Source organism: Pelodiscus sinensis, chromosome 23 (assembly GCF_049634645.1).
Source record: "Pelodiscus sinensis isolate JC-2024 chromosome 23, ASM4963464v1, whole genome shotgun sequence".
In the NCBI taxonomy this organism is placed as follows: domain Eukaryota; kingdom Metazoa; phylum Chordata; order Testudines; family Trionychidae; genus Pelodiscus; species Pelodiscus sinensis.
The window spans coordinates 17,475,745-17,501,054 of record NC_134733.1 but is presented as its reverse complement, the minus strand read 5'-3'; the positions used below and the strand labels follow the sequence as shown (position 1 = coordinate 17,501,054).

General features: G+C 52.0%; 1 protein-coding gene across 1 annotated transcript in view; it reads right to left on the bottom strand.

The window, feature by feature from the left end:
- Positions 1-363: 363 nt before the first annotated feature.
- The window catches only part of LOC102462273 (ATPase family AAA domain containing 3A), a 75,662-nt gene continuing 50,715 nt past the window's right edge, over positions 364-25,310 (bottom strand). The window contains exons 15-16 of the mRNA XM_075906421.1: positions 23,363-23,471; positions 364-5,440 (exon numbers count right to left, since the gene is read on the bottom strand). Of these exons, the coding sequence (XP_075762536.1) occupies positions 5,261-5,440; positions 23,363-23,471 (289 nt within the window). The 3' untranslated portion in view covers positions 364-5,260. The remainder of the gene's footprint in view (positions 5,441-23,362; positions 23,472-25,310) is intronic.

Below are 25,310 nucleotides of genomic sequence, written 5' to 3'. Positions count from 1 at the left end.
TTCTACATGGAGGTAAAAGCCGCCAGCGCCCGGTCTCCATTAGGCCTTTACCTCAAGAGCGCTGGGTGCAAGCAATGCACCCACCCGTGTAGTGGAAACCAACCCACTGGTACTCCTGGGTTCAGTGCCTGGTGGAAGCCACCTCGCTTTACTGGGTGCAAAGCGATTTCAGAGGGAGAAAAAAAATGACTTCATTAGCGAAGGGCAAAGAATCGCTGATCCCCCCCCCCCATAAAAAGAAACAAAAGGTTACTACCATCAGCCTCTCTTCGGTTTCGCTGGCGAGCCGCCCGTCCCCACCCCCCACATGCACACAACCAGGTGCAGGGTCCCACAGAAGGCAGAGAGCCACTGACTACAGAGTCAAATTTCACATTGTTTTATTAGAACAAAAACCATTGGCTCTATCTTGACAGACGTTTGCCCCGCCCCTTTCCTGCTCTTCTCAGATGCTCCATTTCCAGTTCAATTATTTGGGCAATTTACAAAAATAATGATCACAAGACCTAAAAGTTAGACACGGAGCCTGGAGTCCCACTTAACTCCCCAGACCGCCCACAGAGAAGCCACTGGAGCCCAGTGGCTGTAGCACATGGCAGGAAATACAGTTAGTGAGGGCACTAATGGAGACCGCTGCTTACGCCCCAGAGACACTGCAGCGATTCAAGTAGCAACCGGCTGCTTTCCAGGGCATGGAACCTTTGTCACTCAGGTGGAAATTCTGTGCAGCAGAACCCCAGGGGAAAGCTACGGACGCCTCCAATTAATAGCAGTCACTTAAAGGCCGTTTCTAAGTCCACTCATTTGGCAGCAAAGAACTAATAATTGGGGCAAAGCCTCACCTAAACTGGCTGTCAGCACCAGCGAGCAGCTGGGCCCGGGATGCCACCAGTCCTCCAAATCCACTCCCCCCAATCTAACTGCTTTTAACTGGGCTCCACCTCTCCCTGCAAAATGACCAGTTGGGGTGGGGGCGGGGGGAATGTAACCGTCACCAGTTTTGGCTCCACAAGGAAGTAACAGAGGGTGGCCAGTGGGGGGAGCCGCATGGAACACACGGTTTCACGCAGTTACGTGGCGCGCTCTATTTATTGGTGTCAGCGGAAAACAAGAAAGGCTAGAAAGGGATGAACGGACGGAGAGCACGGTAGGAAGCACAGCACTTCTAGGAACCGCGGGCTCCATCTCTGCCATAGCAGGCCAAGCGGTGAACTACCCAGCTGTGCCCCAGCCCTTCCCTCTCTCAGCCTATGGAAGAAAAATGTGATGAGGAAAAACTAGAGTGGGAAGAGACTAGTGTGCTGGTGCTGCCCGAATACATCCACAGCTTGTAGGGACTGAGCAGTCCCCGTGCGGAAAGAGGGGCAGTAAGAACGATGGGCCGTGTTTGTTTCTAGGGATGCCAAAGGAAGTGGGCTCCGTTGACAAGGGAAAAGGCGGATCCCCCCCCCCCCCCCCCATGCTGCCAGGGCTGTAACACCTGAAAGGCACGCAGTGGCTGTTCACATTGTTAAAGGGTCAAAGGTTAAGACAACGGTGCTGAGGCAGAGTGGGATCCAGACTAGGGATGTGAAGGAGTCGTTGACTAGTTGATTAACCGATAAGCCTGGACTTATTGGTTAATCTAGTCGACCACTCACACCCCCCCTTGCTGCATTAAAAGACAGCTCTCCTCAGCACCGGCTCCGTGGCGCTGTCTGCCGCTCCCCGCACGGCTGCCACTACTGTGGGGGAGGGGGAAAGGGGAGGCTGACGGGAAGCAGCCTCAGCCTGTGCTGAACCCTGGGTCACCACGGGCAAAGGCTGCTTTGCAGGCGCGGCCGCGTCTGTGGTGGGTCCCACCTCACTGTGGTCAGGGGCTACTGCCACCCTGCGCTGCTGCCTCTGTATCCGCGAGAGGAGCTTCCCTCACGTACCAGCTCGGGGAGAGAGGCAGCAGCAGCGCAGGGTGGCAGGGGGCTCCCCAGAGTGGGGCCGGAGCGAGCTGGCTGCCAGCCCTGCCCCAAGGACGATCGACTAATGGCTAAGAATTCAGGCGGTTAGCCGACTATTCAGTTAACCGACAGCTAATAACACCCCAGTCCAGGCCGTAGCAGTGTGGCCAGGCGGAAAGGCCCCAAGGGAGGCAGGTCACAGCTGGTGCATTCCCCATCAGTAGATCTCAAAGCACTCTCCAAAGCAGGGTGAGGACCATTCCCTGCACCACTCCCATTGCACAGGCGGGGAGGCCAGAGACAGGAAGTCTGATTTTCGGAGAAGCCGAGCATGCCCAGTGAGAGCTGCACGACTTCCGACCGCCGGGACCCCCGGGCATGTGGAACTTGCCTGTGATCTCAGCAGGGCAGGTGGAGAGCCTGGACTAGCACCTACATCACCCCACACCCAGCCTCACGTGCAGCCCAGCAGCCCCGACTCAGACACACTGGGGGGGGGGGGGGGGGGGGGGGGGGGGGAGTAGTAAGGGTAGGGGTAGGAATGTCGAGTAACAAGATGCCACAGTCAGTATTCCCCGTCTGACCTCTGGTATCAGCTCTACCCCTTGGGCAGCTCAGTCTCTACTCTGCCCTCCCTACACCCTGAGCTTGGCCCTGCAGGGCACCTTGGGACCACCCCTGCCAACCTCAACCGCAGGGCATGTAATAAAACCGGCCCCTTGCCAAGGCAAAAGGAGCTGCCCCCTTCTTGGGTAATTACACCGGTCGCAGGGCTAGCGCTGCACGAGGGAGAGGCCTTCAGCTTCCCTGGCGCCCAAAACTGACAAAGCCACGTCCCCACCGGTGTTTGGCCCCATGATCAAAGCGCCAGGACCCTGCCGGAGATGCAGGAGAGGACACTTTGTAAGCACACACAGCACAACACAGTCCGGCACCTACTCCTCCCTCCCCCCTGCCCCAGCCGCCATCACCTCCCTTCCCAAGGCAGCAATGAGACCGGACGGACGGCGCTTGCCCACTTCATTCTCAGCCTGAAATGTGTCAGCTGTTCCAGCAGGGGCACCCCTTTAAGGGGGACAAAGCCCATTGGCCAGAGGAGCATGGGGCGCGCAGGCCCTATGCTCCCCTGGCCAGAGCTGTGTGAACTCCCTCACTCCTCAGCACAAAGCAGCACCTGCCCGCTAGCCCACAGCACCGGCAGCCTTGCAACAGGCAACTTGTGTCCCAGAGGACTTGCTGGGCAGCTGCTGGGGGAGCAGCGGGGAAGCTGCCTGCAGAAGCACTGACAGGCACCTCCCGGGAGAGACGCTGCCAGGCCAGCTGGCTCTCTGCCCGGACCTTAGCAAGAGGAGCCACGTACTGCTGCACGGGACCCTGCAGCTGCACCGGCCTCCCACAAACAGCCGTGCCTGAAGCTGGGCTTTTCCCAGGCAGACAGTCTCTCATGCCAGACCTGGGATCTAGGGTCTCGGGGCAGCTGTCGCGAGTGCGAGGATGGCTCAAGCCGAGAGGATCTGCAGCCACGAAGGCTGGTGCCTTCATGTTGCCATGAGCTGCCTGTTTCAAGTCCCCACGAGGCCAGTCTCGGCGGCGTCAGCCCAGTCGCCTCATCCCTGCCACTCACACGTATTTCTCATGCCCGCAGCGAGAGGGACCGGCGGAGCGCTGTCTGGTCCTCAGCAAGGCGCTCCAGGGCACAGGAGGCGTCAGGCCAACACTGCCGTGCGATGCCAGCATGGAGGGGAACCTGGAGTTCAAACCCAGGTCAGCTCCAAACCAGAGGCTGTGTCTGGCCAGCCTGCCCTCTCACTCCCAATCAGGGAGCTTGGCTCCCTGGCCCCGTCACAGGCATGCTTGTCAAATGGCAGCCTGGCAACTCCCATTGCTGCCCACGCCATGAAAAGGCACGAGAGCTGCCATGGCATACGTGTACCTAGTGAACAGCACTGGGACGGGGCCAGAGGGCAGACATCCCCAGAGCACGGAGAGCAACCAGGCCAGCTAACCCCCATGCCTGGAGAGCAAGCCAGGCCTGGAAGGTGGGCTGCTGTAGGGTACAAGTTCTGTCTAATCCTTTGCCAGTGGAGCTGGTGCTTTTTATGCCCCGGCCACCTGTCTGCTAGGATCCACTGACTCCGAGAGTCCTCTGTGGACAGAATCATGTGGAAGCAAAATCCATATATAAGCCTTTACTGCTCCCTGACCGGCCAGGGTAGCAAGAGGCTGGATGGGCACCGCAAACCTGGCATCTCCTGGGACACGTCCTGTGCAACACGAACGTAGCCCCGGTCGCGGGGAAACAGTCAACCCTATAGCATGAGGATTCTGGCCGAGGCAGAAGGCTGGGGCTGCTCCACTCGCTGGAAACCACAAGCCAGCAATGTTCTGGGACAGGCAGCAGCCCCGCAGCTGTGTCCAGCCACCAGCGGCGAGACACCTGGCCTGGAGCCCAGGCAGAACGGGAGGGAAGCCACCAGCATCAGTGACTTCTCCCTTCCCTGGTGGAGAGCCGGGGCTTCCCTCACACTGAGCACAAGTAACGGGGGAAGCCCCCAAGGAGGGATTCATTTTCCCTGCAAACATCACAGCCCCTGCGGAGGCCTGTCTGTTACCCCACCCAGCCCAGCAGGGCAGGCAGCAAAACCGCAGCACTCTCAGCTGCGGGCGTTTCTCCCAGAGACAGGGCCCAAGCACCAGCAGGAGCCTGCTTGGACCTGTCCCAGCCTCACCCCACGCAGCCAGGGGGCCAGGAGAGGATGGGGAGTCTGGGGGCATTCGCAGCAGAGGATGCTGGGGCAAGACCTGGAGGTGGCAGGGATGTCAAATCCTGTTTAATCAGGGAACAGGTTAAATGTAACTGATTAAGCAGGACTCCATGGGGAGGGGGCCACTCAGTAGCCTCTCACCCTCCTGCCAGGGTGATGCTTCCTGTGTAACCAGTAACCCATTCACATCCCTAGAAGGTGGTGAGTGAATGAAACACCCCCCCGCCCTCAGCAGGCATGGCTAGTGCCAGGCATCCTCATAGCCTGGCTGCTGGCTGGCACAAGGGGTCTAGTGGCACCCAGAGGGGGCTGACTTGGATGCTCTCTGGGGACAAGCCAGAGGCTAGCTGCGAGGTAGGAGGCTCCTTCAGTAGGGCAGCTTCACTCTGCTTTAAAAGACATTTATTTCCGGTGCTCCCTAAAAGTATAAAATTGAGAGGGCAGGGCCGGGGCAGCTCCTGCCTCTGCTCGGCTGGCACCGCTGGGCACCCATCTCCATCACATGATTCCACCAACCCGGCCGGCCAACACGTGCGCCCGGCTGAGCCCAGGGGCAGCATCTCAGACGGCTGGCCCCACGGGAAGAGGCATCCGGCGGCTCTTGCCCGCCTCCTGGCTCGCTTCCTTGCCCTCGGTCTTCAGCCACTCCATCTTCTGCTGGTGCTGCTGCACGGCATCCGTCACACGGGCGTCGATCATGGCCTCGGTGAGGATGCCGTCCGAGGACGCATAGGCGGCAGCCTATCGGGGGAAGAGAAGGCCAATGGGTTAGGAATGGAAGGCCCTTGGCAGCACTGGGGTGACCTCCTCCTGCCCCCCGGAGCCACGCAAGAGCTGCCAGAGCGTCTGTTCCCTGGGTTCCTGAGCCCCCTGGCACAGGGCCTTGTCTATCTTGCTAGCCAGTAGGGCAAACCAGCTGAGCTGCTCTCAGCGTGAGTACCTGGAAGCACAGTAAGATTCCCAAGGGCTAAAAGCATGTTTATCTGCCTGCACCCGGGGGCAGAAATCAAAGAAAATCCACCCCAGGGACTAGGCTGGGCTGATTTCAATTTTTTTCCACCTTAGACAGATCAGAGGCAGCCTCCCTGGTCTCAGCCCTCACCCAAAGGGCTGGCATCTCTTGCACAGAGATCTTCCTGCCTGTCTGGCAGGGGTTTGAGTGAAATCACGGTTAACATACATCCCAGCCCCCTCTCTGCCTCCAGCATTGGAGCAGCCGACTTCAAAAAAAATCGCTTTATAATGGCTCAGGTTTCACTTGCTTCACACTGGTGATGCTGTAACCCCAATGGCTCTCCAGTTACGCACAGAATCTCCCTGAAAAACGGAGTCTAGACCAAAGCCCCGATCTTCTAGAGAAGCAATCACGAAGCGCAACCTGACCTGAGCTTTGTGGTGGTAAAAGGAAAAACTCTTCCAGGGCTTCTCTCCGCATCCCAGAGCGGCAGGGAACGAGACAGACACTATTTCACTCGCAGATGCCTCCCTTCGCTTTTAAAAAAGGTGCTTCCACCTGGGAATCACTGCCATGGACAAACAATCTAAAAGCGCTGGGCCGCGGAGAGGGGAAGCCCGCTGAACGCGCACACCCCTTTGATTTAGATATTGGCATAGAAAGTACGCTTAAGTTTGCAGATGATACGAAGCTGGGAGGGGTTGCGACTGCTCTGGAGAATAGGGTCATAATTCAAAATGATCGGGACAAATTGGAGAAATGGTCTGAGGTAAACAGGATGAAGTCTATTAAAGTGCTCCACTTAGGAAGGAACAATCAGTTTCACACATACAGAATGGGAAGCGACCGTCTAGGAAGGAGTACTGCAGAAAGGAATCTAGGGGTTATAGTGGACCACAAGCTGAATATGAGTCAAGAGTGTGATGCTGTAGCAAAAAAAGCAAACATGACTCTGGGACGCATTAACAGGAGTGTTGAGAGCAAGACACGAGAAGTCATTCTTCCGCTCTACTCTGCGCTGGTTAAGCCTCAGTTGGAGTATTGTGTCCAGTTCTGGGCACTGCATTTCAAGAAAGATGTGGAGAAATTGGAGAGTGTCCAGAGAAGAGCAACAAGAATCATGAAAGGTCTAGAGAACATGACCTATGAAGGAAGGCTGAAAGAAGTGGGCATGTTTAGTTTGGAAAAGAAGATTGAGGAGGGACATGATAGCAGTTTTCAGGTATCTAAAAGGGTGTCATAAGGAGGAGGGAGAAAACTTGTTTATCTTGGCCTCTGAGGATAGAACAAGCAGCAACGGGCTTAAACTACAGCAAGGGAGGTTTAGGTTGGACATTAGGAAAAAGTTCCTACCTATCAGGGTGGTTAAACACTGGAATAAATTGCCCAGGGAGGTTGTGGAATCCCCATCTCTGGAGATATTTAAGAGCAGGTTAAATAAATGTCTGTCAGGGATGGTCTAGACAGTATTTGGTCCTGCCATGGGGGCAGGGGACTGGACTCGATGACCTCTCAAGGTCCCTTCCAGTCCTAGTATTCTATGATTCTACGATTCTAAAATGCTACAGCTGCAAAAACCTAAGACCCATAAAAGAATTTAAGCCTGATTATAAACCCACATTGCTCTCCCCACCCAGGGTGGGACAGAGGGCTCCAGATGGCTTGTGCCTCAGAATTGAGAGGCTTAAGGCATCCCAAGGCAATGGCCACCCCTCGTCTCCTGCTAATGAAAGGTGCTAGACCAGGGAGGGCAACAAAAATGAAGGCAGTTTGCCAGGGTTAGCTCCTGGCAGGTCACTGGTGCAGGACACCACTTTCTGCAGCTCTCATTGGCCGGGAACAGCGAGCTGTGGACAATGGGAGCTGCGAGCAGGTAAATACACCAGTGGTGGCCCAGCAGGGGTGCACCCTGGCAAACAGCATCCAGCCTGCCGGCGGGTATTTCCCAATACTGAGCTAGACAGACCGCCCTAGAGACTGCCAACTTGTGCGCCCACAGATCAGGTGCAGCGTGGTAAGGCAAGCCCCCCGCCTGGCTATTGTGCTCTCAGTGCCGAGCAGAGAATCTCAGGTGGGAGCTGCCTGATGGGACGTCAGGGGGAGACGCTCCCCTTGAGTGGGCAAGTTCCAGGCAAATTGTTTTTTGAGTGTGAAGAGAGCACTGCCAGAGCCATCAGCAGCTACACAAGGGTTGCAGGCTGCTGGTGGCAGGCGCTGGAGCAGCTGCTGGTGTATTCAAGATGGGATCACCTCCTAGTGCTTTTAAAACCCTTCCTCCTTGAAAAGAAAGGAGTGAAAGAAACAGGAGTGGAAGTCACGGGGCGGAAGAAAGAGCTGAAGGAGCAAATGGAGTTCAAGAGGAGAGGAGAGATTCTAGCCCCTCATCCAGACAAAGGACTGACTAAAGGTTAGTGCAGTGAACTGGAAGCTCAGGTCCCCCGGGTGCCCTTAGTAGCTCTATCACCGACTCACTATGCGGACTAGGCAAATTGCCGCCTCTTTGTACCTCAGTGTTCCCATCTGTAAAATGGGGTAAGTCCATGTGCCTGATGCGGCCTTCTGGAGATCAATGCTTCTGTGGCACTGATGGCATTCCACTAGCGCTAAGCCTTACTGCAGCCTTTCAGAAGAGCCAACAGAGGGGTCAGCCAATGTTCACGCCAATCTTTTCCATCCCTGTGCGGAATACATTTTATGCGCACTGAGGTATGTGTGACTGTGCACCCTCGGAACAAACACAAACCTAGCGGTGAGCTCTTTACTAATCAGCTGGTGCCCATTCGACTTTCTCCTGCACAGCCACACAAGCACTCAGATTACAGGGAACTAAGTGTCCGCCTGTCCTGGCCTCCTTTCAATGAACAACTGACCTCAAGTGAAAGATCCCCCTTTCCCTGCATCCCCACCGGAGTGAGCTCCTATGCTGAGCAGTCACCCACGAGCCTGCTTCCTCTGTGGCCTCAAGCCACGCACATACTAATTCCTGCCCAGCTCATAAAAGTGCGGCGGGTCACCAAGCCGTACGCCCCCCTGCGGGTTTTATCAGATTTGAATACAAATCTGATAAAACTGTTCTGTGCTGGAAGGAGCGTAATGCACTTCCTAGTCATTAGTGACTTCAAAAGCAACCAGCAGCAGACTGGGACGGGGCGCACAGATCAACCGTTTGGGGGGATGCAGGACCCAAGAGGAATGGTCCCACCAGAAGTGCTGCCCAGCTGTCCTTTGTGGTAAGGGCGGTCATACTGGTTTCTCACACCAGACTCTAGTTCCTCGCCTTCCACGCTAACTGCAAACGTGTCTCGACCTCCACCGCTGCGCTTCTTTGCTCCCCTCTCCCATCTGCAAAACCCGGACAGCACTTTCTGCTCTGAGCGTGGCACTGGGAGTGAGCATCATGCTCAGCACCATGCAGGATGGGCCCCCTATTGGCACCCAGTACTTCCCCCATGCCGAGAAGAGTCCTTGACTCCTTGGCCAGCACATGCCAACGCCATCTCCCCAGCAGCCTGGCGGCACGGCTTCCCCACGAAGCAGACGCGTCTGGCTGAATTACAGGAGAAGCTTTTCAAGGCGGAGCCCACATCTTGCATCCATAAAGCACTGGGCACAAGCACCTGGCTCCATAAATCATTAATGAGAGTCCACTGCTGAGGCTGCCAGGCGGGTTCGCAGCTGTGAAATGTAACGTAATGGCTTCTTGCTCCCCCAGGTCCTTATGCAGACAGACAGCAAACCAGACCGAGAGGGGGAGGCCACATGGCGCCATAGCAGCAGAGTAAGGGGACGGCCGACAGAGGGAGGCTTCACATGTTCATCTGATCTATGCTTCCTCATAGCAGGACCAGAAAGCCCGTCTCTCCTAGTTGTGAGGTGCAAGGTTCCCAACTGGGTCCTGGCCCCCCTCCCGCCCATGCTTGGACCCCCCTTCTTCCTCAGACAGCTGGCCAGCTAGCAAGGGGAGGAAGGGCTCTCTGGCCACAGCATGGTCCTCCCCTGGACATGCAGACAGTAGTGTCTGAATCCAAAGGGGCGGCGTGCTCAGGCCACCACAAAGGGAGTCACTGAGGCACAACCTTGCAAATTTCTGCACTTGCCCCCAGGCAAAGATTGTGTGGCAAAAGAGGGCAGTCAGAGTGGAGGTGTATTGCCTTTTGGCTGCAATAGGCATCTGAATACAGCTTCTCCTCTCAAAGCCACGGGGACATCTGGGCTCGGGCCTCCCTCCTCAAAGGCACAGACCCGGGAAGGGAAACTGATGTCAGCGAGGTCAGGACACCTGCTCCCCCAGCCTATCTTCCTCCATCAGAGGAGCTGCTTGATTCCTTTGCAGCCCAGCTCTCAAGCCCAAGCTGTAACTGCTTTAAAGCCTCCTAGAGAGAGATCAACCACAGCAGGCAAGAGGGCTCACTGCTTGCAGTGCGTGTAAGAGCCCCAGCGGGCCCTGGCAGAGCAGTTCTGCTCCATCCCTGGTCACCTCTTTGGACTTTAGGAAGCCTGGAAGGAAGATTCCTGCCTCCAGAAGGCGCTGGTGGCGGTTGCCTAGGTGATGAGGCCTGCTCCATTCTATTACCACCGTGGTCACTGATGCGCCTGGGCTAACCCTGTCCAGCCTCCCTGCCTCACTTGCCCACCTTGGAACGGGGTAAATTCCCCTCTCACAGGGGCGCTTGTGCACCTTCACATTAGCAAACAGCCTCACGGCGCTTGGCTGAGAAGCGCCCAAGGAAGAAGTCATGAAAGGACAGCGTCTCGGGCCTGCCCTGCATTTACTCTCCTAAGTCAAGCGTTTCCATCGGGCGGGAGGCTCCGTGCTGCGCACCGACACTACAGGCCTCATTCTGCAACACACTGGCAAGGGAGCCCAGGCATTCCTCAATCACCAGCCAGCCCCTCACGAATACTCACGAGCAGCCTGGGTGGTGAAAAAGCTGCAGGGTGAGTTTGAACATCCCTTTTTCCACAGGGGGTAACCCTGCCAGCGCCGTGCCCCCAAACCTGCTGGTTTTCTCAGGGGGCAGCCCTGCAGTTGGGACGATGCAGCAGTTTAAAATGGGGGCAAGCGCTTCCCTGTGACATGCATGCCCCCCATGATGAACAGACAGGAGGCATTCGCTCCTTCCCTGCCCCTGCACAGCCCATCCGTCCCATTGTGAAAGCTTCAGCAATGCTGTGCAGTTCACGCTCCACTGATTTTCTCAATGACTTTCTATAAATAGAAAGCCCAGGGCTGTAGCTATCAAGGAAGCAAATAGGGAAGCGGCTATCCCTTCTGGGAGCAGCTTGGATGGTAAAAGCTGTGCCGTGCGTCATTTATATTCATACTTTGCTCTTCTGTGCGGACATATTTTAACCCAATTTTCTCTAACGCGACTTTGCAAGCTTGGGAACGTGGACCCAGACGTGGAACAATTTGGAGGCAAAGTGAAATTGTTGGGGAGCTTGGTTAGGAGGCAGAGCATAAACCCCTTACGAATTACCTAACCAATTCTCCCCAACCCCCTTCTTTGAGCAGGGGAAAGACTGGTAAGCTCAGCTGACAAGCTCTGATCTGGATGTGTTTACTAGAGATGGTGCGGTGTAGGACAGCCTGCCTGGTAACAAATCTCACCTCAAACACCCTTCAGCTCAAATCACTTCCCAAACATGAATTCTCATGACACACTGCGAGGCAGGCATTCTGCAGATGAGATGCAGACTGGGTAAGGTCACACAAGTCTTTGGCAAAGAAGGGAACACATAGATTCTCTATTTCTAACTGTTAGGCAACTTTAGCAATGGGACAGAATCCACACTGTGGGAATTCTCTCTCAGTGAGGTTCTGGCAATCTCCCCTAGGTTAGAGGATGGGAGCTGGATCAATAAAAACTCATTTGCTAATATTCCAGAGCAGCAACATGTCAATAAGCTGCAATTCAAGATGCAGAAATCAGAAGTTTGCAGAGTACTGGAAATATCTTGGAAGGAAAGACTCACTAGGGGAAGTGAATTTAATCTTCTGCCGTAGCCATAAGGGTCAGTTAGGCAGAAGAAAAAGCCATCTGGGACTCGGGGAAGCCAGTGATGATTATCTGTAAAAGAGGGCCTATGCCCATATGGGTTTCTAGCATGCAGGCTGTTACAGGCAAATTGCACAGAGATGTAGTTTCCCAGTGCGAGACACTGGACATGCTGGCTTTTTTGCACCTTAATGTTTGCGTGAGGAAAACAGGTCTTGGCAAGTGAGCCAAAGTAAAAGTAACTGACCATGACCCACAAGTCAGTTTATGAGAGAATCAACTTAAAATCCCGTTTATGATGGGATTAAAACCGTACTCGCGGCAACGGCTATCCTGATGTAGGCAGGAAGTTAGGGTCGGGGGCAATGTTGTTTCCACAGCACACGAATGCACACTGATGCGAGTTACTGCAGGCTAAGCGACACAGTGGATCCGTGCCCCTGCCTTTCACTGCAAACCGTCATTCACCTCCCTACTAGGACAGGAGCAAACTAAGTTGGATAGTTTCTTATCCCAGCCCTGGCCGGACGTTCATGCCCGTCTCAGAACCACCAGAGTTGGGTAGGACTGGTAGCCCCGAGGCTCGATGTTTATTAGGCTAACGAGCACTAGTGATGGGTCAGGACCTAGATAAGCAGGTGAGAGGGGGTGGCTGCTGGCTAAGATCAAGATGCAGCAGCAGAGCGGAGGGACCTGTGGCCCGGGGAACAGCAGGCAGCTCATGCAGGACATGCGCTGGCACCACAGTGCACGTAGAGATGAAGGAGAGCACATGCATGGAGGAAGAGCATGGGCTGGGGCCATTTATGCTGCTGCAGCACAAAGCCTGCACTGCATAGCACCCACCAGCAGTACCCTGACAATTCGCGAACACCAATTTCACCCAAAGCCCAATGCCTTTTTGAGAGCTTGGTAATAGATGTGTTCTCTGCCTGCATTTCTCCCAGGGTGGCTGCTGATTTGGGGAGGCAGTGGGGAGGTGGAGAACAGAATCAGACAGCAGATAGTGCCGTGTCTGGTGTTTCATGGGTGATTTGTTCAGGTACAACTAGGGGGGAAATTAGTATGGAAATCAGATGCAATGTGGGCCTGGCCTGCTCGGAGCAGCGAGAGGACAGACCTCACGGAACGCAGCAGCATTTTGTGTGGCTCCAGCCTGCCATTTCATGCCTGCAGCATTCGCTGCTCCGGCCAGACACTACGCATGGTTTTGTTCAGTTTGAGACACATGGAAGGAGGTTTAATGATTACAGACAGCAACACTGCAAACGACTGGTGGAGAAAAAAGCTAATTAAAGAAAATAGATACATGAATCTGAGACAAATTAAGTGACAGGCATGTTGCAATTAAGCCCGCTCTTTGGGGATTAACTTAGAGTCACGTTGAGGGCAGAATGCAAAATAGCCCAAAACAAAAGACAGATGAAATGCAGCCAGTGAGCATTTTGTTCTAGCATTCAGAACTGACAATTTTCACTGGGGCTCTACGCTAAAATCTTCATTGCAATAGGTCAATTTCCCTCTTAAATTAATCGAGTCTGCAGGCATATTAGATTCTAGGAGCTGTTCTGACGAGCCCAACTTGAGAAGACTTGGAAGCTTAAATACCTCAAGCGATAATTGCTGCAAGGCTGCTTTGAGGATGCTGAAAGAGCACCAGCCTCGCTGCGTCTGCTGGTTACCAGCTTTAAGGCACAGCTATGACTAGAAAGCCAGGAGATAGACACGACACCCTGGCATTACAACATTACCCCCCCCCCCCCCCCCCCCCCATCACAGCTGCTCTGCTCGGAAATTAGGAAGAAAATCCAAGTTTTCCCTAATGATCAGCACTGTGACCTCAAAAAAATACTACTTTGAGAGAGCTGGAGGGGACCTGGAACTGAATGATCATCCATACAGCCCCAATTCTGAAGATTTTGGATCCTCACCATAATAATTCTGCATCATGAAGCAGCTGGCTGCTTTCTGGCTATTCTACTACTGCAGGACCCATAGGCATCTCAGGCCGGGGAGTTAAAGATTATGTTCCCTCAGCTTCCAGAGTAAAGCTAATCACAGGTGAATAAAATAAAGACTTGTTGGTGTTCAAAAAGACAATAACCGCTCCCCCCCAAAAAACACCAGGTAGCCACATTTTTGTTCTTTGTTTTAGGTGTTATAGGTTCAGCATCTCTCCCTTGGCTTTGTGTATTTATAACAAAGAATTCAGGATTCGTATGAGCAACTGTGCCGAGTGTATGATGGGCTGTAACCAATATTCCTGCTAATTTTTTCCATCCACGGGAAGAATAAATGTTATGTGCATGTGCAGAGGTGCATCACCAGTTGAAGCCACATGCTGGCTGTGAGTGCTCTGCTAATCAGCTGGGCAGCATTGGAATCTCTCCTGGGCAACCCCCCAAGCATTCCACTTAGAGAACACTGGTTGCAATATGGGGAAAAAGCAGCAATATCTCCCTGTACTAGAGACCTCCCTAAATGGTCTGGATTAAGGGTGTTTAGTTTCTACTAACTTATGTAGAACCACAAGGGAAAGGGAAGTGCAATCAAGAAACAAGCTGCTTGCCCACAAAAGGCAGGCAAGACAAAGTTTGTGACCTGACATCTTACCTAGATGCCATGGTTTGGGTTAGGACAGTGGTCCCCAACGCAGTGCCCGCGGGCGCCATGGCGCCTGCTGGGCCATTTATGTGCGCCCGTGCAGCAATCTGGACTGGCGCCGCCCCTGGGCGCGCTGCAGGTGCCAGCCCCAGGCACATAGGCAGCCCCTGCCCCGGGGTCGCAGCACATGCTGGTGCCGGCCCTGGGCGTGCGGCACCTGGGCGGTCCCTGCCCGGCGTCGCAGCACATGCTGGTGCCGGCCCCGGGTGCACGGTGCATGCTTGGCCCCGCCCCCAGGCACGTGGCCCATGAGCGGCCCCGCCCCTGGACACACGGCGTGTGAGCGGCCCTGCCCCCAGGCGCCTGGCAGCCCCAAAACATTGGGGACCACTGAGTTAGGACATATTTTCTGCAGGACTGAAACTTGATTTATTACTATGTGTCAATACACAAAGCAAAATCCTTCACTTCTGGGAAACGGTATTTTCCCAGCCACAAAGGGAGTCCATCGCAAACTCCACTTAAGGAATAAAGGATGGAAGGGGACGTCATTCCTGGGAATTAATGAAGCCTGGACGAGTTGGTGGCTTGATGAACTGCATTAGCTGCCTGGTACCAACGTACTTCACCTGCATCTACAGTGCAGAGAAAGTTGACTTGAGCAGGTTGTAACTGGCTTATAGGATTCAGGGCATTAGGAGCTGTGGTCCAATACTGGAGCAACATGCTAGGTGCTGTATAAATAGTTGGGAAGTTGACACTACTTGCTTTCTTCTTAATGTTATGCAAGAAATCTAGTAACAGTACTCTTACCAAGCACTCTGGCAAAACAGGGTAACAAAAAGCTCTGAACACTTACAACCAGCACAGTGACTATTTAATTCTTCCTCAGCACACACGTGTGTGGAAGAAAACAAGTTTCCTTTTTTTAACTTTAGGTCATAGTGTAGGGGAGACTTTTAGTACTTTTGAAGAGGCTGAAATCCCTGTCTAGACAGCATAATGTGAGGCTGTGTAAGTGCCCCTTCATCCAACCAGATGCAATGCTCCAGGTATTTGCTTCGGCCAACTAGTGCTCTAAGGACACGAATGATGAGTAGTGCCAATTCTGTGGAAGGATTTCTGAAACACGAGGGATCTCCACTAGGATTAGCTCATTTCAGCTACATCTCCAACATCCAGTGTGGATGGGGTTCTGTTCCAGGTAGGAACTGCTCATTCTGTTGTTCTTCCTCTACCTGCATAAACAATGCTTTGCAGAAGGAACCAGGTTTGGGAGGATTTATCAGCAAAATAGCAAATGGACTTGTTAGCTCTTCCCCTGTGACAAACTAGTACAGAAACTACCCCCCAATTCCAGCTCAAACTCTCTCCCTTTTCACCAAACACTTGGCTGGCTTGTAAAAATTCAAATATCCCAGGGCCGCAGCAGCTTTGCAAAATTTAACTCCTAGGCCAAGCAAGCACTTGCGAGGTGAAAAAAACACCGTTCACTCCTTCATTATGCAAAGGGCAAGCGAGTACACGGCATGCTCAGGCTGAGACGTTCATGGGACGCTTGCGAGATTGCTCTGCAAATGTGTCTAAGAGGAGCACAGGCAGCCCTTCTAAAACAACCTTGAATTCACTTGGCTGGGGGGAGGGGATGGGGGAAGAGGAGGTGAAATTCAACGTGAGGAGCTGCTTTCCAGCCGAGGGGGCAAGGGGAAAGGAGAAGGATGTTGCTGTGGCTGCTAGATTTCAGCCTTCAACCTCGGAAAGGAAACCTAACTGAGGCACTGTGTAAAGCTTCCTAAAGAGCTCCTAAGAGCAAGCTGCACATGACAAAGAGCCCCCCAGTCCTTTTTAATGGAATGACCAGCATAGTTCCCACTAAGGTGCGTAGCTGTGCACAAAAAGTTCTTCCCCGTCCACTTCCTCTGGATAGCCGCACGGCAGGAGGCTGCTCCAGCCTGGTGAGGGAGCTGCTGTGGCGGGGAGCCAAGACTTGCCGAAGCTGTGCGGCAGGGGAGAGAAGGCAGCCTAGCCTGTTCTGGTGGCCGGGACTGCCATGTGGCAAGGGGGGCCAGGAATGGGACCTGCCGCATGGTGGGGGGTTGTGTGTTCATGTCCGCTCCAGAGGCCAGGAACAGGACATGCTGCATGATTGGGGGGAAGGTGGGGATGTCTGCTCCATGCTGCATGGCAGGGGAATGGGAGAAATTCTGCTCCAGCAGCTGGGGAGAGGGGGGGGGAAGAGGGAGGGGAGGGAGTGTGTGTGTGTGAGAGTGAGAATTGGGTGCCACGGCAGCATGCATCCAAACCAGCACACATGACCTCAATATTGGTGCACAAGCCTAAGCTCACTCTGCTCATGGTTGGAAAATCTTAGAGGGAACACTGATGACCAGCCATAGTACTGATCACTCATTTTTCAGGGGTGGAGGGGAAGGGAAAGAATTCTTCAGTAATTTAGATGTTACTGGGTAGAATGAAAGCTCCTGGCAGCTAGTGAAGTAATGCCAGCACCCAGCTTCCACATATCATTTAGCGCTACGACTGATCGGAAGCCGATTGCCGAAACGGTGCAGTTGTGGTGATGGGCAGGAAAGCCATGGTGTTCTCAGTTACCCCTTTCCCTACATGGCTGGCTGAGGATCATCTGAGGCAATACACAGGAAAGAATCCAAGCCTTACTGCTCTACAGCCATCTGGGTTCTCTCTGAAAAGCATTTTCTGTCTCTCCACTGCTGACTGGTCCTTGACCAGGGCTCTATGGACTCTGCAGTGTGAGGGCCCTAGAGTTGGCTGCTGAATCAACCCATTGCTGCAGAACTGTGCTTCACAATTTGTTTTATTTTTTAAAGCATTTCAAGCCAGCGCAAACAACCACGACAAAAAACTCTAGACATCCTGAAACAGGTCGGGGAGATGTGAACGGCCCCGTTCATATCCATAGGATTTTACTTCTGAAGTCTTGCAATGATGTTACCACTGCAGAAATATTGAGCTGATGTGCTGGTCCTATAAGGCTGGATCAACTCCCAGGCCTTTCTGAGTGCCCAAAGTCTCAACCTATCTCCTGCCCAATTGCCAAACCAATTCTAGCTTTCTCTCCGTTTCCAATTCAGACTTCTCCAGCGCCATTCTGCATCAACTGGACAAAAGTCTCCAGGGAGATCAAAACTGCAAGTGCAGAGACAGCAATAAATAAATAAATTTACTATCACATGGGACACTGCTCTGGTGGTATTGATCACCACACTTGGGGCCTTCAAAATCTCAATCTCTCATTCAAACGTAGCAGACATGGGTTCAGCTTGCTGCAACGTGCTGCAAAAGCCAGGGTCCTTGCCACAAAACTTGGGGCCTTATTTTGCTGTGATCTGGGCCCTTCTCCAAAAATGCCAGCAAGCGAGACAAGAGTCAAATTCTTTGGCAGAATAAACCATGTCTTTCCGCTGCCCCTGTCTCTCATGCAGACCTATTCTGCTAAGCAAGGCAACTGACAAACTAGATTTGATCTGGTTTTGCAACACTTGGCTGGATTTTTAAAACCGGTCGCTGAGTTACAAGATCATTCTGGAAACTCACCTCCTCTTTATGGGAAACCGAGCAGATGACCGGTCAGAAAAGACGCTTTTAAAACTCAAAGCTGCACTTTCCAGTCCTAGACACGAATGTCTAGAAGAATTGTTTATATGAGAACTGACTACCAAAGGGATTTTTAAAAAAATTTCTTCTGGTCTGTTCAATGCATGAATACTCTGAGGAAAACATACACAACATTCCATGGCTTAAACTCAGAGAAATCACATTCTGCTGTACTTTATACATGCTACAAAAGCCAAGAGCTCTGGCCTTGAAATAAGTTCAGTTTTGGTGTACAATATTTTGGAGTCTAAGTCACACAGACTCTTGATGGAAAGTGTTAAGTTTATATCACTAACGGTTTAAATCACATTGGTTAGACCTGTGAATTTCCCACTATTCCAGTTCATTATTCAGGAGAGAATGTGTGGCAGGTACAGCATTAAATTCTTCTTCTCACATCTTGTGAAATTATAGTTTAGGCAGGTCACAAAGTAAAGGCAAAAATTCTACTGGCCTGTCTTTTGATGTAGGTTGGATGTAAAAATCAGACATAAGCTTCCAATGACCTGCTCAACTAGCAAATGTATAAACACGTGGAGGTTGATTTTCAAAGCTGCATGCACAATTGCTAGTTACAATACTGCATCTGCTGCCAAAAACTGGGTAACTGGGCATGCGGATGGACTGCAGCTGTGCATGTGAATATGCAATTTATATGTACAACTGTAGGAATTTCAAGCGCCATTCTAAACATGCAATTATGTGCACTTCTGAAAAATCAGGCACCACGTCTCTGCCACCATGGTCATTAGCACGAAGTTGTAACACACACAGTTAAACAGGCTGGCTAATTCCTAAGGAACACGCTGCTGAAAGGAAAGTGACTTCAATGTCTGACTTCATATTTAAACGACCAGCTGTTTCCTGATCGCGTCCATAGCGTGTAACAAGATTGTATACAACACGTCTTCTGGAAACAATTCCATGGTGCAATTGCAGCAGAGCTCGGATATGGAGAAGATACTTGGTCTGATATTTTAAAAGATTAAGCAGCAGAAGAGAGTAAGCAGCATCCCAAACAGAAAACAGTCTGTAACGGCTCTGGTGGCTGCAGAACAGAAGGCAGGACTTGGGAGCATGCGGAAATCTACAGCTGTAGGAAGGTTATAGGAGCAGAGAGGAAACACCTCAGGCGAACACCATTAAGATTAGTTACATTGGCATGCACTAGTTAGAAGCCAAGCATTATCCCAATTGAAGGGAAAACTTTGCAATTGCTTTATTCCTGCACGGCGATGTGAAGCTGTAGCAGCAGCCGCCGCCAACTACTGTTGAATTAGCCTCATAACACCGACTTGCAGCTCCCAAAGCCATCCAATCAGCTAGATTCGGGAACTGCCCTCTCTGGGGATTTCCAAAGAGAATGACATAGGGCCAGGGAGGCTAGAGCTCACGGCTTGTAACAGTCAGTCGCCATGCGTCCCAATCCAGGCGCTGGGGGCTGATTTGGGAGCGAAAATAGCTTCAACTGGAATAGCAGCATCAGGTCAATCAGCAGGCTCCACACTCCAAGCGTATTAAGCAAATTGCCAGTTTACTGCAAATTGTTATTCACTCAGTAGAAAGGATCACGTTGCCATTTCTGCACAAAGTCATTGTTGGTAATTTGCGATGGAGGGAGGCAATGCTAATTGACTCCCATGTTTAGAGGGAGATGGGTGTTGTCCCTTTCAAATGCAGCATCCGCAGCCTGCACCTTTGCTTGCCTCCCCAGAAGCAGGAGGGCGGCAGATTTTAGATTTTGCAGCACAAGAAGCGAGAGCGAATAGGCTCACCTTTGTGCACTCATGCCAGTAACAGGCAACACAGCAGAGCCAGAAGTAAGAAACCATGGGCCCATGAAAATGTAAAATACAGGCAGTCCCCGGGTTACGTACAAGATAGGGACTGTAGGTTTGTTCTTAAGTTGAATCTGTATGCAAGTCGGAACTGGCGTCCAGATTCAGCCGCTGCTGAAACTGATCAGTTTCAACAGCGGCTGAATCTGGACGCCAGTTCTGACTTACATACAGATTCAACTTAAGAACCCCAGGCATCCCCAAGTCAGCTGCTGCTGAAACTGATCAGCGGCTGATTCCAGGAAGCCCAGGGCACGGGCTTCCTGTAGTCAGCCACTGGTCAGTTTCAGCAGCGGCTGACTTGGGGACGCCTGGGGCAGAACAGCTGCGGTGCTGCTGGGTTGGTCCAGTAGCGCCACCGCTCCTCGGCACTACTGGACCAACCCAGCAGCACCCAAGCTGCTCTGCCCCAGGCGTCCTGATTCAGCCGCTGCTGAAACTGACCAGCAGCGGCTGAATCAGGACGCCTGGGGCAGAGCAGCTGGGGTGCTGCCGGGTTGGTCCAGTAGCGCCCAGAGCGGCGCTACGGGACCAACCGGCAGCGCCCCAGCTGCTGTACCACAGGTGTCCGGAGCAAAGCCGCGGAGCACGGGGGCAGCGGGACAGCCCAGATGCGCCGTGGCTGTCCTGCTGCCTGCGTGCTCCGCCACTTTGCTCTGCTTTGCTCCCCGTCCCCCTGGTCTCCAGCAGACCAGGGAGAGGAAGCAAAGCGGCGGAGCACGCGGGCAGCGGACAGCCCAGACGCGTCTGGGCTGTCCTCTGCCCGCGTGTTCCACCGCTTTGCTTCCTCTCCCTGGTCTGCTGGAGACCAGGGAGAGGGAGGGCGCCGTTCGTAACTGCGGATCCAACGTAAGTCAGATCCACATAACTTGGGGACTGCCTGTACTGCTATGGAAAGGAGTGCCCTAAGTTATACTGGCCACTAGCTATCCTATGGGTTCTCTTGTGGCCTTCTAAACTCCTGGGCATCTGAACATACATACTTAAACCTTTATTTCTGATGCAATGCTCAGTGGTACCCTTTTCCTCACCTACAGCACATGCCTTTGAATTTCCATCATTAATACCACAGTACAACTCACGAAGTGAAGTATCTGAGCAACCCTGCATTATCCCGAGAGCTTTCTGTATGAATTATTTCACAAGGCAGGAGGCTGAACAGATGCCCTGGGCATTAAATAAAAGTCAAGGGACAGAATGGTGTAGCTCCATTGAAGTTAAATAGATTTACATCAGGTGAGAATCTGGCTCATTCCACATCTACCTTATTTCCTTTTAAAATAAAACCCATTAGACGAAGTTGTGAAAAGGGAAGAAGGTGTTCATTTCAGCTGCTTTTTTGCCAAGCTATTAGAAAAGCAGTTTTTGAAACATGAGCTTTTGCAGACAGGCAGCCTCATCTACCTGTGAACTTCAGCAAGTCTGAAATTCTGACATGCAATTGATATAGCAGGAAGCTCCTGATAAATTACCAGTTTGGGGAGGCAGAGAATTCTGGGAAGATTTCCCAGGAGATGGTCAAAAGCCCAATAGGTTGAGCAAAGGTTCAAGTTCTGCAGAGATGCAGGAGAACGCAGTATGAGGCTTGCTGGATACAGACTGAGCAAAGGATGGAATCAGGGGTCAAGGGAAAGAAGAGATTTATTTCCCAACTTCCAAGATTAGAATAGCCGTAGTGTGTCAGACCAATGGTCTGTCTAGCCCAAGATCCTATTTTCTGACAGTGGCCAATGCCAGGTGCCCTAGAGGAAACGAACAGAACAGGGAATCAAGTGATCCCTCCTTGGTCATCCATTCCCAGCTTCAGGCTAACAAAAGCTAGGGATACCATAACTGCCCATCCTGGCTAACAGCCAATGATGGACTTATCCTCACTGAACTTTCCTAGTTTTTTTTTTTTAAACTACATGTAATTTCAGAGAAGTTGTAGACTCTTCTTTAGTAACTTTAAATCTGTACCTGGCATATTGACTTTTAAAGGGTCCATCTCTGCTCTTGGCCATAACATCGTAAATTCTGAGTACTCCATCGAAGTCGTAATGGATTCACACTTCAGCTACTGTGCAGAATTTAGCTAGAGGAGTCTGCTCAATCATCTATGCCTCAGCGCATCTAACCAAGCCCAAGATGTCACAGGCTTATTATTGGTAACAGCAATTGCGTTACAGACCATCAGCCAGAGACCAACGCTGCACAAGAAAATACACAGTTCCAACCCTGATTTTCAGCAACTCAGTAACGTTTATTTACGTGGAAACCAACAGGTGTGAATTCTGCGCTCTGCTTTGGGGCACTTGCTGTAAAAAAGCAACAGACTTTCTGCTCTGACCACTGTAATGTACAACCCAACAGAAGGTGACAGGAGCTGCATTCAGAGCACTTATGGGCAACAGGCTCTCTGCCATCACCCCGGCATATGCCAGTGTGGCTGCTGAAGAATTAAGCTTTAATGAGAGAAACAATTCGGCAAGGCCTCCTTTCGTGCACGCAAAGCGAGAAGAGGGAATCAAGCTGAAGTCAAACCACTGTGGGGTTGTTCTTTTCATCAGCCAGAAATGTAATCCGTGTCGTAGCTACGTATGCCCAAGCATGTGTGAACGTGCACCCCTCACAGAAACAGGGCGCTCTGCTAATAAGCTGGGCAGCATTTAAATCACTCCTGAGCGCACAGATTACAGGGAACCCTGGTTCTAAGGGAAGTGCTGTCATCCACAAAGCATTTTGCTATCTTTGTGAGCCACCAAAAACTGACAGCAAAGCTACTTTTCACATCTCACAACCCCAGAGGCCCCCTGCCCCTACTACCTGAACCCTCACAGCCTGAGGCAGCAATGCCAGAACAAGACACCATCACTTGCCCGATAGCGACTGACATTTTCAGATTTTTAACGACTTAGAAATCCACTAGCAGAGCCCAAAGCTGGCTCCCTATTACATGTCTTCAAGAAGTAAGACACCCCCAAATCCTAGATCACAACCACCCCCTCCATACCGCGTCACAACATTCTAGTATTTGGGGCCGAAGCTGCTTGAATTGTGCAGTATTCACTTTGCTTTCTGAATAGCCACCAAACATTAGGCTTGCAGTCTCTGCCTGGGAACCTGTTTTCTGACTGGTGTGTACGACAGAATGAAACTCAGACCTGACATAAGGTTGTAATTACAGTCAAGTCTCAGCATCTGCTTCCACCAGGTCTGACTCTGGCTCATCACTGTTTGGGCCATTTGTCATGCCTGGCAATCCTCCCCCTCCCCACCTCACACAGTGCAGTCTATTGAAGCCAGTGTCTGGCCAGCTCTGCACTTCTGGGCCCTGGCCCTGCTCTGTCTGGAGACTGGCTTGCTTTGTCCCTTGCCTTTTTGCCCACAACGAAGCATGAACAAGACTGGTTACCGCTCCCATCAGCTCACTGACCATTTTCCACCAGGCTCTGGTAGCCCTCCTTTCGGAATCATTGTTCTCCAAGTCAAGCATTGAAAGGCCAACTGCGGGTCACCCAGAGCACAGCAAGAGGGATTAAAACGCCACGTGGAAAAGCAAAAGCTGACTATCGAGGTGGGCATGGCTGATTGTAAGTGTTCCTTCTGCTCTTATAAAAGAAAAGCCACCCACGAACGCCAGTCGTCAGCTTACCTGCCACGCCACAGCTAGCTGGGAGATCTCTCGGCCAGACATGCCCTCTGTCAGCTTGGCAATCTCAGAACACTTTTTCCCGTAGTCAAACTGGGCCAGCTTTAGACGCCTACAAGCAGAAGCACAAGGATCAGTTTCCATTCAGGAACATCGCGAGACAAAAACAGGAAAGTGAGATTTTGAGAAGTGCTCTGGCCTCCATTTAGGTGGATGGAAACAAAGTGAGGCCAATGCAGGTGCCATACGTTCGCATGCTCTCAAGGGAGCATTTACATACAGGCGCCAGGAGCTGGAATAGCACACGGACCACAGCTAGGCACAGCTATCTGTGGTGGGCTCCTAAAGGTTCCTGACCAGATTTAGACTCCTGCTGAGAAGGTTAATTAGGCCCCTGGCATCTCGAATGGAGGCAGAGGCGTCCCGCCACAAAGGTGCCGGGAACTGGTTGAAAATAATGGAGAAGTATGGCTGCTACGCTGGTTAACCATCACTATTCAAGCAATTTTATCTGCCAGCAGCAGTTCGCTTTTGGAAATTAGGAAACAAAGGATCAAACTGGCCCCCCAGTGTAATCTTGATGGTCACAGCTGGTTGTCAGCTCTTCTCTCATTAATTCGTGCCCCCCCTCTAGCTGGTGAAATTTCCACTTCTCTTCATGAGGTCTATGCCAAATGTTCCAGAGTTTCATAAGCACTAAGAAAAAAAAAGAGGGATTTGTCAGGAGGCTGCATCTCTATCCCATTTGTGGCCTGGGGACCTGAAGGACAAGACAGCGGAAGGCAAAGCTCACAGCTTACACGTAGCCCGAGCAGAGGGCTGGGAATCAAGAGACCAGGATTCTACCCCCAGCTCTGCTGACGGCATCCCGTGTGAGGGACTCCCTCTGAGCCCCAATATATCCCACTCTGCAGCATGTTGGCTCCCACCCCCACGCTGGTGGTAAGAAGGACAAAGGGGGAGATTCTGAGATAAGCTGTCAAGAGTAAGGCAGCGTGAAACTCTGAATGAGACTGAATGAGGAGTGTTCTGGAAGCAAGTTGTTGTTTGGCTCTTAGGTATTCTAGGGGCATGGCATGCAAACCACAATGTGGGTTTTTCACACAAGGGAGTCTGGACTTCGTGAGTCCCCCAGCAACTGAGAAGTGGTCAAACCCACAAAAGCCACAGTTTCATGAGGTATAAATATTTGGCTAGCAAATGAGGACTGGGATAAGCTTCCTAAAGGGGCACACACTTGAAACTGTAAGCAATCAGGAAATTTCTCTGCCTTCACTTTTGCCTCATCTCCCTTCTTTAATAGTCTCCTGACTGTTCCCCCTCCTCCCAGAGATGCTTATTCTGGGGGGCGGGGGAGAAGAAACAGGGAGAACCACTGACAGACTGGGATATGTCCCAAGCTGACCGAAACATGAATCCATTATCACCACAGCACTTACAACCCAGTGACGAACCCCAATATACTAGGTGCTGCACAAACAAAACAAAGGTCACTGCCCCAAGGAGCTTACAATCTAAATAGAAGACATGACAGATGGCCACAGACTCTGGCCACAGGCTCAGGCCATGTCTCCACTTACCGGAGGATGGACACTCTGGCGACTGATCTTTCAAGGTTTTTTTTATTTAGCAGGTCTAATAACGACCCAGTAAATCGAATGCTATGATGCCCCCATTGACTGTAGTACTACTTGCTGTCATGAGAAGAATTTCTCCTGTTGGCCTCCTGTGGGGGCCTCCCCCAGAAAAAAAAAAAAAAACAATGCAAGGTACATCGACTTCAGCCATGCAATTCACGTAGCTGGAGTTGTGCATGTTGCATCAATTTTCTCCACCAGGGTAGACCTGGCTTGACAGACAGTGGAGTACGAGGAAATTCCTTCCCCAGTGGCCTAATTACTGCCAAGAGTCCAGTCACCAAGGTATTGGGGGCCCAGTTATCACCTTCCCC